Here is a 15,305-nt window from a genome sequence, read left to right as displayed (position 1 = left end):
TACAACTCTCAGTTCCTATCAGGCCAAGCTGTGTGTCCTGCCCTCAGCTGGGCTCCAGGAGAGCTCCCTGTGCCTCGCCAGCAACCTGGAGTCAACTGGAGGTATCTTCTGTGCCACTGAAGGATCCTGATCAGAATCTATCTAAACATCAGAATTACTTGGAGCTTGTTAAAAATACAGCTATCCGCCGGGCACGGTGGTCACACCTGTAATCCCAGCACTTTGGGAGGCTAAGGCTGGCAGATCACTTGAGGTCAAGAATTCGAGACCAGCCTGGCTAACATGGCAAAACCCTGTCTCTACTAAAAATACAAAAAAATTAGCAGGTCATGGTGGCAGGCACCTGTAATCCCAGCTACTTGGGAGGCTGAGGCAGGAGAATTGCTTGAATACAGGAGGCGGAGGTTGCACTGAGCCGAGATCGCGCCATTGCACTCCAGCCTGGGTGATAAGAGCGAAACTCCGTCTCAAAAAAAAAAATAAATAAATAAATACAGCTATTGCCGGGCATGGTGGCTCATGCCTGTAATCCTAGCACTTTGGGAGGCTGAGGCAGGTGAATATCTGAGGTCAGGAGTTGGAGACCAGCCTGGCCAACATGGCAAAACCCCGTCTCTACTAAAAACACAAAAATTAGCCAGCCATGGTGGGCACCTGTAATCCCAGCTACTTGGGATCTAAGAAGGAGAATCACTTGATTCCAGGAGGCGGAGGTTGCAGCGAGCCGAGATAGCACCACTGCACTCCAGCCTGGGTGGCAGAGCAAGACTCTGTCTCAAAAAAAAAGAAAAATTAAAAAAAAATTCTTTTTAATCAAATAAAAATATAGCTATCAGCACTCCCGAGTGGCCCCAAATGATGAGGGAAAGCTCATCTTTAAAGAAGAATCTCAGCTAATAAATGCAGAAGGAACAACAGAATTAGACATTTGCCATTTTGCAACTCTAATAAAATAGGCAATAATCAAAACTGGTATCAAAACAATTAGATGAATGGATGACAGGAAAATGACAGTCATCTGGACAGAGCCAACACAACACCTTACAAAAAAATTAATTGCAAAGGGGAGATGTAGCTTATAATGGAGAGATCTCGTAACCACCGCTGTAACCCACAGTCAAACTCAGCAGCACTAACTGTGAGACACTGTCAAAGGATGTGCCTTGTGATGCCACATGAGGTACCCAACATCACCTCTGAAGTGCTCTTGGCAAAAATGTTTAACCTGAACCTCATCAAGCTGTCTGACCTAACTTCTAGTTCCTGAGACAATCAGCTAACAAAAGACCAAGGTAAATAACACCATAAGGAAACAATCAGATAAATCCAGAATGTGGGACAGTTCTACAAAACAACCGGCCTGGCCCCTCAAAAGATCAAAACTGTGGTGTCAAAAGGCACTGGGGCTGGCCTAGATGAAAAGAGACAAAAAACCAGTGCAAGGTGTGAGCCTTCACTATGTGCTGGCCTAAAAACAAAAACAAGAACAAATCAGCAATAAAAGACATTTAGAGGGCTTGGTGCGGTGGCTCATGCCTGTAATCCTAGCACTTTGGGAGGCCGAGACGGGTGAATCACGAAGTCAGGAGATCGAGACCATTATGGCTAACACGGTGAAACCTTGTCTCTACTAAAATACAAAAAGTTAGCCAGGCATGGTGGCGGGCGCCTGTAGTCCCAGCTACTCAGTGAGGTGGAGGCAGGAGAATCGCTTGAACCTGGGAGGCGGAGGATGCAGTGAGCCGAGATGGTGCCACTGCACTCCAGCCTGCATGATAAAGCGACTCTGTCTCAAAAAAAAAAAAAAAAAAAAAAAAAAAAAAAAAGATGTTTGGGGGAAATTTGAAAAATGCAGATGCGTAGTCACCTCCCCAAGCTAGACATCTTGGGTCAATCTCTGGGGGTGGAGCCTCCTGACATCCATACCTTTAGAAGCTTTCACATGCTTCTGGCCTGGGCACTGGCATTGGGAGCACTGCACTACAATGGCACCTTTTCCCTCAGCTTGCTCATATTTTCCTGCCCATGTATTTCCCCATTTACATTTTTTGAAACCAAAACGCCAATATATTAATTTAAGAAACGATCGGGGCTGGGCGTGGTGGCACACGCCTGTAATCCCAGCACTTTGGGAGGCCAAGGTGGGCGGATCATGAGGTCAGGAGATCAAAACCATCCTGGCTAACACAGTGAAACCCTGTCTCTACTAAAAATACAAAAAATTAGCCGGGCGTGCTGGCGGGCGCCTGTAGTCCCAGCTACTTGGGAGGCTGAGGCAGGAAAATGGCATGAACCCGGGAGGCGGAGCTTGCAGTGAGCCGAGATCGCGCCACCGCACTCCAGCCTGGGCAACAGAGCAAGACTCTTATCTTGAAAAAAAAAAGAAATGATCAATAACTGTAATAAAGACGAGGTCACTTAGGTCACGTGATCGGTATGCTCTCTTCCTGTAACCAAACCTTGACAGAAGCCGAATGCTAATCAGAAGCCACTTAAACTGCCACAAGAAATTCTATCCAGAGCTCAGAAAGCTTTACAATCAATTTTCTGACTGATTTTTTAAAATGCTGTTCTATTTTACAAGTAGACTCCAATCTCTCTTTGAAGCAAGATGAGTGAAATAATTATAATACTAATAATAATAGTAGCTACCAGTAATTGCCTATTACTATACATTCAGGCACTTTACAGGTTATACATGATGAAACTCCTAACCTTATTAGGTAATAACAACATTAGCTAAAACTTAGTAGCATTTACTATGTGCCAGGCACTATTCTAAAGTACTTTACTGGCTGGGCACGGTGGCTCCTGCTGTAATCCCAGCACTTTGGGAGGCTGAGGTGGGCGGATCACCTGAGGTCAGGAGTTCGAGACCAGCCTGGCCAACATGGAGAAACCCTGTATCTACTAAAAATACAAAAATTAGACAGGCGTTGTGGTGGGCACCTGTAATCCCAGCTACTTGGGAGGCTGAGGCAGGAGAATCGCTTGAACCCAGGAGGTGGAGGTTGCAGTGAGCCAAGATCATGCCACTGCACTCCAGCCTGGGCAAAAGAGCGAGACTCGGTCTCAAAAATAAATAAATGAAAATGAAGTACTTTACTTATCAACTCATTTAATTCTCACAACTCATAGTACCTAACTTTGTGAGTTAGGTACTATTTTTATTCTTACAGATGAGGAGACCTAGGGGTTAGGAACTTGTCCAAAGTCACACAGCTTGTTGTCACTGAACAGTAATTTGAAACCAAGGAGACGGCCGGGCGTGGTGGCTCAAGCCTGTAATCCCAGCACTTTGGGAGGCCGAGACTGGCGGATCACAAGGTCAGGAGTTCGAGACCATCCTGGCTAACCCGGTGAAACCCCGTCTCTACTAAAAAATACAAAAAAAAAAAAAACTAGCCAGGCGCGGTGGCGGGCGCCTGTAGTCCCAGCTACTCGGGAGGCTGAGGCAGGAGAATGGCGTGAACCCAGGAGGCGGAGCTTGCAGTGAGCCAAACTTGGGCCACTGCACTCCAGCCTGGGAGACAGAGCGAGACTCCATCTCAAAAAAAAAGAAGAAACCAAGGAGATTCCAGAATCTCTGCTCTTACGACTATGCTATATGCCTCTCTAGAAATATTATCCCCATACACTAATTCATTTTATTCTCCCATTCCCATGAGAAAGTTGGTAATAATATCCCCATTTCAAAGATCAGGAGACTGAGGCTCAAGGAGGTGAGGTCACCTTAGCAGGACCAGGACTTGAATCTGGGTCTTAAACTGGGTCTGACTGCAGAGTACTATGCTCCACTATGGGGCTGCCTGGAAGAGGGTGCAGACTCTCTGGGGTCCTGCCTGGGCCCAACCTCCTCACCTGCTTATAGATGAGCTCAAAGGCTCCTGTGTCACAGTTGCGGTCCAGCCGCCGGTCAATGACCACGCGCAGGGTGTCAGCTTGCACGCCAGCACAGAGCCGGGCTGTGACTGCCGTGGAGGGCGCCATGGTGGGGCTGGCGTTGATCTCAATCAGCCAGGGCTGGAAGTCCTCCCCGAACACAAAGTCAGCACCATAGAGCTCAAAGCTGGCCTTCCGACACTGCACAGTGTCCTGGGAGGTCTGAAGTGCATGGATTACAGCATCCTTCATGCCAGGCACGATGATGGTGGACCAAGCATTTGGGGCCCCCATCTCCTGCAGGTGGGCCTGGAACCTCTGGCTGGACCACATGTTGTCTGGGGGAAGCAGTGGATGCCGATGGCATGAGTTCTCCAGGTGCTTCTGGATGGAGTTGTTACACAGGTGCACTGAGCTGGGGCAGAGAGCAGAAAACTGAAGTCCAGGCCCTTGTGTCTCTCCCATCCAAGTTCAGGGAGGACAGGCAAGTCCTGGAACCAGCCCTGGGCCACCCTGCACTATTCAACTGGAGATGGGGCCCTACTGGGAAGGACAAAAAGGACAGAGGCCTGGGCCCCACCACATTCCTTTAGGGCCAGAACTACTGTTATCTCTCAGGGCTGCTCTGAGGGCGCTAATTATGGGGGCCACAGTACTAAGTGCTTTGTGCATAGTCTCAGTTAACCATCTCAGTGTTTGGAAGATAAGAGGGTGGGTAAGGGTATGGCCCCGTCATCACCAGGACGTGGTCAAGTGCCATCTCCACACTAGTTGTGAGACCTTAGGCAAGTCGTCTAACCTGCGTGCTCTTCCATCTGCAAAATGAGGGTAGTAACAGTACCCACTTCACTGTTTTTTATTTTTTTCCTCAGACCTGGTGAACAGGAAGTATTCACTGGGTTCTTATGAAGAATAAGATAAGGGATACAAAGTGCTTAGCACTATCACATATGAAGCACTCAATAATTGATAGCTATGAATTTCATACTACTGCCTCCATTCTTCAGATGTGGAAACCAAGGCTTAAATAGGTTTTCACATGACCAGAGTCAAACAACTTGGAAGCTGCAGAGACAGAATTTGAATTCAGGCTTCAACAAGGCTTTCTCTCACCCCAGAACTTAACACGACATCTTGGTTTTCAAAACTTCTGACCTCCTTTCCCCTGCTCTACATTTGCTTCCCTTTTTCCCCCAACGACAAATATAATCTTTTTTTTTTTTTGAGACAGAGTCTTGCTCTGTTGCCCAGGTTGGAGTGCAGTCGCACGATCTCAGTTCACTGCAACCTCCACCTCCCAGGTTCAAGCAATTCTCCTGTCTCAGCCTCCCGAGTAGCTGGGACTACAGGTGCCCGCCAACACACCCAGCTAATTTTTATATTTTTAGTAGAGACGGGGTTTCACCATATTGGTCAGGCTGGTCTCGAACTCCTGACCTCAGGTGATCTGCCTACCTCAGCCTCCCAAAGTGCTGGGATTACAGGTGTGAGCCACTGCGCCTGGCCCAAATAATCTTTGAACCTGTTAGATAATTTCACTTGTGTTCATTGCTTGTCTGTTTCTCCCTGCTAGAATGTAAGCCCTTGAGAGCCAGGATCTTGTTTTGTTCACTGCTATACCCCAAGTGCCCAGAACAGTGCATGGCATAAGGTACACACTTGATCAAATCTGTTGGAGGGGCCAGGCACAATGTAATCCCAGCACTTTAGGAAGCCAAGGTGGGACGATCGCTTGAGCCCAGGAGTTTGAGACCAGCCTGGGCAACATAGTGAGACCCCATGTCTACATAAAAGAATTAAAAAATCAGCTGTGGTACATGCCTGTGGTCTCAGATACTTGGGAGGCTGAGGAGGAAGGATTGCTTGAGCACAGAAAGTCAAGGCTACAGTGAGCCGTGACCATGCCACTGCACTCCAGCCTAGGCAACAGAGTGAGACCACCCCCCGTCAAAAAAAATAAAAATAAAAAATCTGTTGGATGCAAGGACAGCTGGCTGGATGAGAGCCCGCCTGCCTGCAGTCTGTGCATGGAGCCTAGCGCTGCTGCGCGAGTCCCCTGCACTGTAATTGCCTGTTTGCTTGCCAGTTCCCCAACTAGGCAGGGAGCTTGTGGGAGGCGAACAGAGGGGCTCACTTGTCCAGGTTCTTCAGGGAGAAGGGCTGTGTGGAAAAGCGGATATAGCTGTCGCGGTAGAACCACACAGTAAGTGGGTTCCAGTCAGTTACCAGGAACCACTGTCTCAGGTCAAACTTGGTGCCAAAGATGAGCAGGGGCCGCTCAATATACTTCTGCACCACCCATTTGCCGTCCTTCATCACCATGGGGTTGCCATTCACCAGCTTCAGCATCTCCTCCAGGTGGTCCATGCATATGATGCCTACGGGGGAGGAGGGCAGTCAGGGATTGAAAGGTCAGGCGTGGGCTGGGAGAAGGGCCAGCTTGTCATGAGCTCTCATCCCCTCGGAGCTGATAGGGCTGCGTGGGTAAGGTGGTCTCCCTCAACCAGAACTCAGTTCCCTTTGAGAAAGCCAGGAATTTGCTAAGGATTTTAAATTTTTCCTAATTAACCAGTTTTGTTTGATTAAATAGGAATATATACATGGCTACAAATTTAAAGTGCTGGGCTTTTTTTTTTTTTTTTTTTTTTGAGACGGAGTCTTGCTCTGTCACCCAGGCTGGAGTGCAGTGGCGAGATCTCAGCTCAGTGCAAGCTCCACCTCCCGGGTTTACGCCATTCTCCTGCCTCAGCCTCCCGAGTAACTGGGACTACAGGCGCCCACCACCACACCCGGCTAGTTTTTTGTGTGTTTTTTTAGTAGAGATGGGGTTTCACCGTGTTAGCCAGGATGGTCTCGATCTCCTGACCTCGTGATCCACCCGTTTCGGCCTCCCAAAGTGCTGGGATTACAGGCTTGAGCCACCGCGCCTGGCCTTTTTTTGAGACAGTCCTGTCGCCTAGGCTGGAGTGCAGTGGCACGAGCCCGGCTCACTGCAACCTCCGCCTCCCAGGTTCAAGCGATTCTCCTGCCTCAGTCTCCTGAGTAGCTGGGATTGCAGGTGCCTGCCACCACGTGTGGCCAATTTTTATATTTTTAGTAGAGACAGGGTTTCACCATGTTGGCCAGGCTGGTCTCCAACTCCTGACCTCAAGTGATCCACCCGCCTCGGCCTCCCAAAGTGCCGGGATTACAAGCATGAGCCACCGCGCCCGGCCAGTGTTGGGCTTTTTAAAAGTATGTGCACCTATTACTTTCCTACCAATAATAAATAGACTATAAAACAAAACAAAAATTAGACAGTACAAAAGGGCAGACAATAAAAATTACATCTCCTTGTCCAGGGGCAGCCAACTGCTGCTTCCAGGTCCTTATGGATATCCTTCCGGATCATGTGAGAGCCTACACATGCCTTAGTTTCCCAGGATTGTATAAATTAAAGCATGTTAAGGATTTGGAATCATGCTTTAGATGCATGACTGCATTTAATCCTCACCTCACAGGAGGTATTATCATCCTCCTCATTTCACAGATGAGGGAACTGGGGTTCAGGGAGGTGATAAAACCTGCTCAAGGTCACGAAGAATATCAGTAGCAGAGCTAGGACTCAAACCCAGGCAATCTGGCTTCAATAGACCTACACTATTAACTTCCTTGGCCTTTACTGGGAGATGGGAGGTGCCAAGGCAGGAAGTAGGAGCTGACCCCCACCTCGTCCACGGGACTTGGCTCCCGGCTTCACAATCCAGATGTTGCGATCCCCTTCCATGTCTATCTGGGGTACCACGGCCCGCAGCTGCTGCAGGATGTCCTCACAGCGCTGGACCTGAGTGTCGAGGTGCCTGAGTTCTGCCCCTTCGCTGTGGGGAAATGATGGAACTTGGGCAGGGCTGGACCTGGGACATGTGGGCGGAGAGGGCAAGGGGAGATATATTCCACCACCCCCCACTGTCTTCCAGGCAGCCTCGGTCACGCCCTCCCTGCAGATATCCATAGGTCCCTCCCAAGCCTCCGGCCCCACCTTCAAGCCACCCCTGAAATCCTAACCTCCCCAGACTACAGGAAAGGGAAAGGTTGATAAAATTCCATTAACTGCAAACCACCCCCTACCCCAGCACTCCACCTGTGCCACTCCCCTTCCTATTACATTAAAACTGTCTTTGACAGAATTTAATCTTTCCAGTTCCTAATGATAAAGCACCACTATGTGCCAGGCACTGTGACAAGGGCTTTCCATATATTTTCACTAATCCCCTCAAGGCCCTGCCAGGGAAGTATTACTGATACCCCACCCCCTGCCCCCCAACTTTTTTTTTGTTTTGTTTTTTGGAGACAGGGTCTTGGTCTGTCACCCAGGCTGAAGTGCAGTGGTGAAACCATGGCTCACTGCAGCCAGGAACTCCTAGGTCCAAGTTTCAGCCTCCCAAGTAGTTGGAATTACAGGCATATGCCACCACATCCAAGCTAATTTTTATTTTTGGCAGAAATGGGTCTTATTATGTTACCCAGGCTGGTCTTGAATTCCTGGCCTCAGGCGATCCTCCTGCTCAGCCTCCCAAAGTGCTGGGATTGTAGGCATGAGATACCACACCCAGCACTGGTCCCATTTTAGAGAAATGTAAACTGGGCCAGGCACGGTGGCTCATGCCTGTAATCCCAGCACTTTGGGAGGCGGAGGCAGGCGGATCACCTGAGGTCAGAAGTTCGAGAACAGCCTGGCCAACATGGCAAAACCATGTCTCTACTAAAAATACAAAAATTAGCCAGGCATGGTGGCAGGTGCCTGTAATCCCAGCTACTTGGGAGACTGAGGCAGGACAATCACTTGAACCAGGGAGGCAGAGGTTATAGTGAGCCAAGATCCCGCCACTGTACTCCAGCCTGGGCGGGTGACAGAGCAAGACTCGGTCTCAAAAAAATAAAATAAAATAAAATAAAATAAAATTAAAATAAAAAGTAAACTGGGCCAGGCACAGTGGCTCATGCTTGTAATCCCAGCGCTTTAGGAGGACGAGGTGGGCGGATCACGAGGTCAAGAGATCGAGACCATCCTGGCCAACATGTGAAACTCTGTCTCTCCTAAAAATACAAAAATTAGCCAGGCGTGGTGGTGGGCACCTGTAATCGCAGCTACTCATTAGGCTGAGGCAGGAGAATCGCTTCAACCCAGGAGGCAGAGGTTGCAATGAGCCGAGATCACACCATCGCACTCCAGCCTGGGCAACAGAGCGAGACTCCATCTCAAAAAAAAAAAAAAAAAAGTAAACTGAAGCTTTGAGAGTTAAGGGACTTACCCAAGGCCATACACTGAAAGCTGAGTGGTACAGCCAGGATTCAAACTCTGTCCTGTCTGATTCCTCCATGCATAGGTGCTTTTGGGGGTTCATTCCTCTCTTAATCTGCGCCTAATATTGGCTGATACAATGTTAGCCTAATTCCTTTCAAGCACATCTATATCACACCTCTTCTTGCTTTTCTCCCCATCATTTACCCCCACCTGACACATCTGCTTATTTGGTTATTGTCTGAATCCCCTAACTAGAATGTAAACTCTGTAAGAGCAGCAACATTTTTTGTAGTTGTTCTCTGCTGTAATCCCCATCCCCAAGCACCACACCTGGCACTCAGCAGGTACTCCCTAAAAGTTTGCTCAGTGAATTAACGGATGGCTCAGCAAGTACTTTGGTAGGAGCCTGCCTCAGCAACTGGGCTGCACAGACAGGGTTTCATGGACAAAGAGTGACCCTGTTCTCTACAGGACAGAAAATGTCCTGAACTAAACCAAGTCACAAAATACACCAGATGGCTACCTCATCCAGACTCTCCCATTTCTTTCCTTCTGAATGAATAGGACGGGAGCCTCCTATTCAGGGAAAGCTAACTCTGTAACACTTTAGCATCTTGAATGTCTCCAGTCATGGAGAACTTTCTCTTTTTTAAGGAGGAGGCAGCAGCCATTGGGGGAGTGCCAGGAACAGGTACAGCAAGATGCAGGGGGCTAGGCAAGGTCTCCCAGCAGTACTCACACCTATGTCCTGATAAACTTTTCTGTGGTCCGTAGCATGAAGCATCTGTTCAGTAATCTGTGATGTGGCCCAGGAAAGTATCACACAGGAGTGTAATTTGAAAAAGTATATTCGACATGACAATATGATTTTATAGTTAGTGAAAAGAAAAAAAACAACAACAGTATTTTAATGAAAAGTCAACCTTGATGAAAACCTGGCTGGCTTAGTTCTTAAAATCCAGGATTCAAACAAACAAACAAACAAACAAAAAACTGGGTGGCTTTTTTTTTTCGAGACGGAGTCTCGCTCTGTCGCCCAGGCTGGAGTGCACTGGCGCGATCTCAGCTCACTGCAAGCTCCACCTGCTGGGTTCATGCCATTCTCTTGCCTCAGCCTCCCCAGTAGTTGGGACTACAGGTGCCCACCACCACACCTGGCTAAATTTTTTGTATTTTTAGTAGAGACGGGGTTTCACCGTGTTAGCCAGGATAGTCTCGATCTCATGACCTGGGTAATCCGCCCACCTCAGCCTCCCAAAGTGCTGGGATTACAGGTGTGAACCACCGCACCTGGCCACTAATTTTTGTATTTTTACAAAAGATGGGGTTTCACCATATTGGCCAGGCTGGTCTTGAACTCCTGAACTCATGATCCACCAGCCTTGGCCTCCCAAAGTGCTGGGATTACAGGCATGAGTCACTGCCCCGAGTGGATTTGTTTTTTAAAAAAAAGTTGAGAAGCATTAACAGTAAATATTGAATGAATTAGGCCAACCAAACAAACAAAAAAAAAACACAAATTTTTGTTTGTAGGCCCACCAAACAAAAATCTGCCAGGCCTGGTGGCACATACCTGTAGTCCCAGCTACTCAGAAGGCTGAAGTGGGAAAAATCACTTGAGCCTGGGAGGCAGAGGTTGTACTGAGCCAAGATTGCACCACTGCACTCCAGCCTGGGTGACAAAGTAAGACCCTGTCTCAAAAAACTAAACTAAAATAAAATATTGAAGGAATGTATGAATGCTGGTCATTTGTACTGAACCATTCAACACTGTGTACGTCTGTTATATGATGCAATATTTTATGTAATCCCGACTTTAGAGAGATTCCTATAGCCCTCTAGAACCTGCCCCCACACACCAGAAATAAAAAGGACTCGTGCTTCATGACTAATGTTCTAGGTCTCGAAAATTCTTTTTTTTTTTTTTTTTGAGACGGAGTCTCGCTCTGTCACCCAGGCTGGAGTACAGTGGCACGATCTCGGCTCACTGCAACCTCTGCCTCCCGGATTCAAGCAATTCTCCTGTCTCAGCCTTGGCCTCCCAAAGTGCTAGGATTACAGGCATGAGCCACCGCCCCGAGTAGATTTGTTTTTTTAAAAAGTTGAGAAGCATTAACAGTAAATATTGAACGAATTAGGCTGAGTGCAGTGGCTCACACTACTCAGTGGCTCCTGAGTAGCTGGGATTACAGGCATGTGCCACCAGGCCAGTTAATTTTCGTATTTTTAGTAGAGATGGGGTTTCGCCATATTGGCCAGGCTGGTCTCCAACTCCTGACCTCAAGTGATCTGCCCGCCTCCGCCTCCCAAAGTGCTGGGATTACAGGTGTGAGCCACCACGTCTGGCTGCCTTGATAATTCTTAATTTAAGATGGGTAGCTTTACATTTTCCAGTAGCTAAAGAGAAAGTATTGGGTCACCTAAGTTATTTCCTGACATTTAGAAAAGATGCAATGAATTACTTGCTAATGACGTGGATCTGCTGCTCATGTCATTCATTAGTTCTCCGGTTTCCCCTATTGAGTAATTAAATCTGTCCATTTGTTTCTGTTCTTCAGTTTCCCCTATTGAGTAATTAAATCTGTCAATTTCTTTCCATTACCACCACCCCAGCTGAGATTCCTAGCACTCCCACTTGGCTTCCTGCAGGTCTCAAACCTTGAGCTGTGTCCCGGTTGAGAACAGAGGCTACGCTTCATTTCTGGTACCTGGCACAATGCTTGGCACATTGGAGTTGCTCAAAAAATGCTTACTGTGTGTTCTGCCTTCCGGGCTGTTCTCCCTCCAGTCGCTTCTGCATGCTTCTCCTGAATGGAATCTCCCTAAAGCAGCACCAGGCTCACCTTTATCCTCCCTTCCCCCGCCTGAGAACCTTTCTCCAAAGTGTGTTCAGAAAACACTGCCCCAGGCCAGGCGCGGTGGCTCACACCTGTAATCCCAGCACTTTGGGAAGCCGAGGAGGGCGAATCACGAGGTCAGGAGATCGAGACCATCCTGGCTAACACGGTGAAACCCCGTCTCTACTAAAAATATAAAAAATTAGCCGGGCGTGGCGGCGGGCGCCTGTAGGTAGTCCCAGCTACTCGGGAGGCTGAGGCAGGAGAATGGCGTGAACCCAGGAGGCAGAGCTTGCAGTGAGCCGAGATCGTGCCACTGCACTCCAGCCTGGCGACAGAGCGAGACTCCGTCTCAAAAAAGAAAAAAAAAAAAAAAAAAAAAAAGAAAGCACTGCCCCTCAGGATGCTTGGTGGGAGGCAGGGCAGGGTGGGAGCCTACAGAGAGAGTATACAGGATACATTCTGTAGGCTTACACCACCCAGAGGTTCTGAAGAGTACTGCCCCAGGGAAGCCTCTTTAATTAACTGCTTAATCCAGTGTTTTCCAAATGTGATGGACCACAAAAGCCCTTTTTCCATAAAATCTATTTACTTCCTGGAGAATTAACATCCATACAACACACACTTTGGGCAATGTGCTGTCCATTTGGTGGCACAAGCCATGCTCTTAGAGACTATGCTATGCCAAGAACCAAGAAGAGTGGCCCAGACCCTATCATGGAGGCAGTGGGAGTCCTTGAGGGTTCCCGAGCAGAAGAACAGCAGGGTAAATGAGCGGGAGGCTTGGGGAAGGGGTGGGGGCTGCCCAAGACAGAAAGGGCCTGTCCCTAAACACCTGCCCACAGCCCAAAGTCCCAGCTGCAGGGGACTCACTGGACCACTTGGTAGTAGCGCTGGAGGAAGAGGGACCAGCCCTCGGGGGTGAGGTACAGTGGGGCCTCCAGGTCCTTGTCGATGTCCATGTGGGCCAGGTTGCTAAGGTACTCCTCGCACGCACACAGAGCTTCATCCACAAACTCTGGGGACACCAACACTGGGTTTTTCTCCTGTTTCTTGCGCTGCTTGTCTCCTGCACATAGGGAGGGGCCTGTCACGATCCCATATCCAGGCAGGTAACCTGACACATGCCACAGCCCCCATTGTCCTGAGGCCTGTCACTTACATGCGGCCCAGCACGTACCTAGATAGATTCCTTACTGCCCTGGGATGTGTCACTTAGCTGAGGCTTTGCTCTAAATTCACTGCAACTCTAGCACTTGCCCCTGGCTCCCACTGTCCCAGGACCTGTCACTCACTTAAGACTCGGCCCTAAATGTCCCCAAGTCCTCTGACAGCACCTATAGCCTCTCTGCCCCTGGGACCTGTAAGACACCTGAGGCTCTGCCTAAAATGCACCTGGGAGCCTTGGCCTATGTGAACCCAGTTATACATGAATACCCCTCCCCCACGTCTGACACAGCTTCTTAAGTCCACACACCAGAAATCCAGACCCACTCCCAGAATCCTGACACAGAGCTACAACCCTTAGCCCACAGAAGCACTAACCTCTGTGTGCACTGTTATTGCACAAGGCCCTGACACACCTGAAAGTGATTACAGAAACTGACCCTTCAGAAGACCCCCATGCACATCCACAGACCTGACTCACCCGGAACATCGCAGTGCACTGAAGACTCTGATATACAGCTGAGGCCCTCAGACCCCTGCAGCCTGACCTATACCATAAAAGCTTAAGCACGGGGTCTCTAGCCACACCCGAGGCCCTTTTGCCCCTTATCCTGGCACACAACCAAGCCTTCCCTGTACGTGACACATGCAAGAGACAGCAATGGGGAGGTCTCCCTCTGGAAGAGGCAGGGATTTTCCTCCTTCCTGGAGAGCTGCCTCTACTTCCCTGAATCCCTCACTGATGGGTCCCTGGATTACAGGACTAGGAGCCTGGAGGCACGAGCTAAATCCAGAAAGGGAAAGGGCAGGCAGTGGTTGGGCTGGCATGCAATGATAGTGAGGGTTCCTCTGTGTCCCCCTCCACTCCAAGCTCTTCCTTATGTTCAGGCCTAAGCTGTTCTCGGGCCATGTGTAAAGCCCAGTTTCACTGCTTCCTCCTCCTCAGAGACCTGAGCTCCTCACAGGCAGGGACGGACCATGTCTTCTTAGTCTCCCCTCTCCAGGGTGCTTGGCCACATGCCAGGCCCATGGGAGGGCGGAATGAGGAGTGGATCAACTAACAAATGGATGGGAAGACAAGTGTCTAGGTACCTGGGACAGAAAAATGGATGAGTGGATGGACTGGAGGACAGATAGGTAGTAGACAGGAGAATGGAATAGCAGGTAGGTAGATGGGTAGATGGATCTGTGGAAGGATAGGTAGGCAGGGAGTGGATAGATGGATGGGGAGTATGGAGCTGACGTCAGGTAGATGAATGAAGAGATTAACAATGGGTGACAGGTGGGAGGATGGAAGGATGAATGGAAGTGTGGGTGGGTGAATCAGTAGATCAGAGAGTGGGTAAATAAGTGGGTACATAGGTGAATGGATGAGTGGATGGATGGATGGATGGATGGATGGATGGATGGATAGATGGGTAGACGTGAATCATACACAGATGTGTGAATGAACCAGTAGGTGGGTGGATGAGTAGATAGGTAGAAGGGCAGATAGGTGGAAGGGCAGATGGGTGGAGGATAAATGGGTAGAAGAGTGGAGGTAATCACAGTACTTACCTGAGGCCTCTTCCTCTACTGCCTGGATAGGGTATGACTTCCACTCAGACTTCACCACCAGCTTGAGAACGTTGCGGGCAGCTGTCAGCCAGAAGTCCTCTGCTCCCAGGCCAGGGGATACCCTGCTCAGCCCCTAGGCCTGAGGCCTGTTCTGGTTCCAGAACCTGATCATGACTTGCCCCATTTTGGATCCAGAACCTGACTCTACCTTTTCTGACTCTAGAGCCTGAGTTTAGAACTTGCTCCTGTTTCAGGCCATGCGCAGTGGCTTATGCCTATAATCTTAGTACTTTGGGAGGCCGAGGTGGGTGGATCACGAGGTCAGGAGAACGAGACCATCCTGGCTAACACAGTGAAACCCCGTCTCTACTAAAAATACAAAAAATTAGCTGGGTGTGGTGGCGGGCGCCTGTAGTCCCAGCTACTAGGAAGGATGAGGCAGGAGAATGGCATAAACCCGGGAGGCAGAGCTTGCAGTGAGCCAAGATCGAGCCACTGCACTCCAGTCTGGGTGACAGAGTGAGATTCTGTCTCAAAAAAAAAAAAAAAAAAAAAAGGACTTGCTCCTGTTTCAGTTG

General features: G+C 49.1%; 2 protein-coding genes across 19 annotated transcripts in view; one reads left to right on the top strand and one right to left on the bottom strand.

Moving 5' to 3' along the window:
* The window catches only part of CAMK1 (calcium/calmodulin dependent protein kinase I), a 105,187-nt gene that overhangs the window by 25,623 nt on the left and 64,259 nt on the right, over window positions 1-15,305 (top strand). The gene's annotated exons all lie outside the window — the stretch shown is intronic.
* TTLL3 (tubulin tyrosine ligase like 3) overlaps window positions 1-15,305 on the bottom strand; it is a 31,562-nt gene that overhangs the window by 7,701 nt on the left and 8,556 nt on the right. For 7 of the 18 annotated variants that reach the window (XM_050778677.1, XM_050778676.1, XM_050778670.1 and 4 more), the window contains exons 6-10: window positions 14,728-14,826; window positions 12,877-13,072; window positions 7,591-7,775; window positions 6,017-6,260; window positions 3,862-4,297 (exon numbers count right to left, since the gene is read on the bottom strand). In XM_050778677.1, the coding sequence (XP_050634634.1) occupies window positions 3,862-4,297; window positions 6,017-6,260; window positions 7,591-7,775; window positions 12,877-13,072; window positions 14,728-14,826 (1,160 nt within the window). Of the gene's footprint in view, window positions 1-923; window positions 3,377-3,861; window positions 4,298-6,016; window positions 6,261-7,590; window positions 7,776-12,876; window positions 13,073-14,727; window positions 14,827-15,305 lie in introns of those variants that run through there. The other 11 variants (XM_050778681.1, XM_050778671.1, XM_050778669.1 and 8 more) reach the window with 4 other exon arrangements.

The sequence above is a fragment of the Macaca thibetana genome, chromosome 2 (assembly GCF_024542745.1).
Source record: "Macaca thibetana thibetana isolate TM-01 chromosome 2, ASM2454274v1, whole genome shotgun sequence".
Lineage (NCBI taxonomy): Eukaryota > Metazoa > Chordata > Mammalia > Primates > Cercopithecidae > Macaca > Macaca thibetana.
Note: the sequence above shows the minus strand (reverse complement) of the source record. Positions and strands in the feature narration are given on the sequence as shown.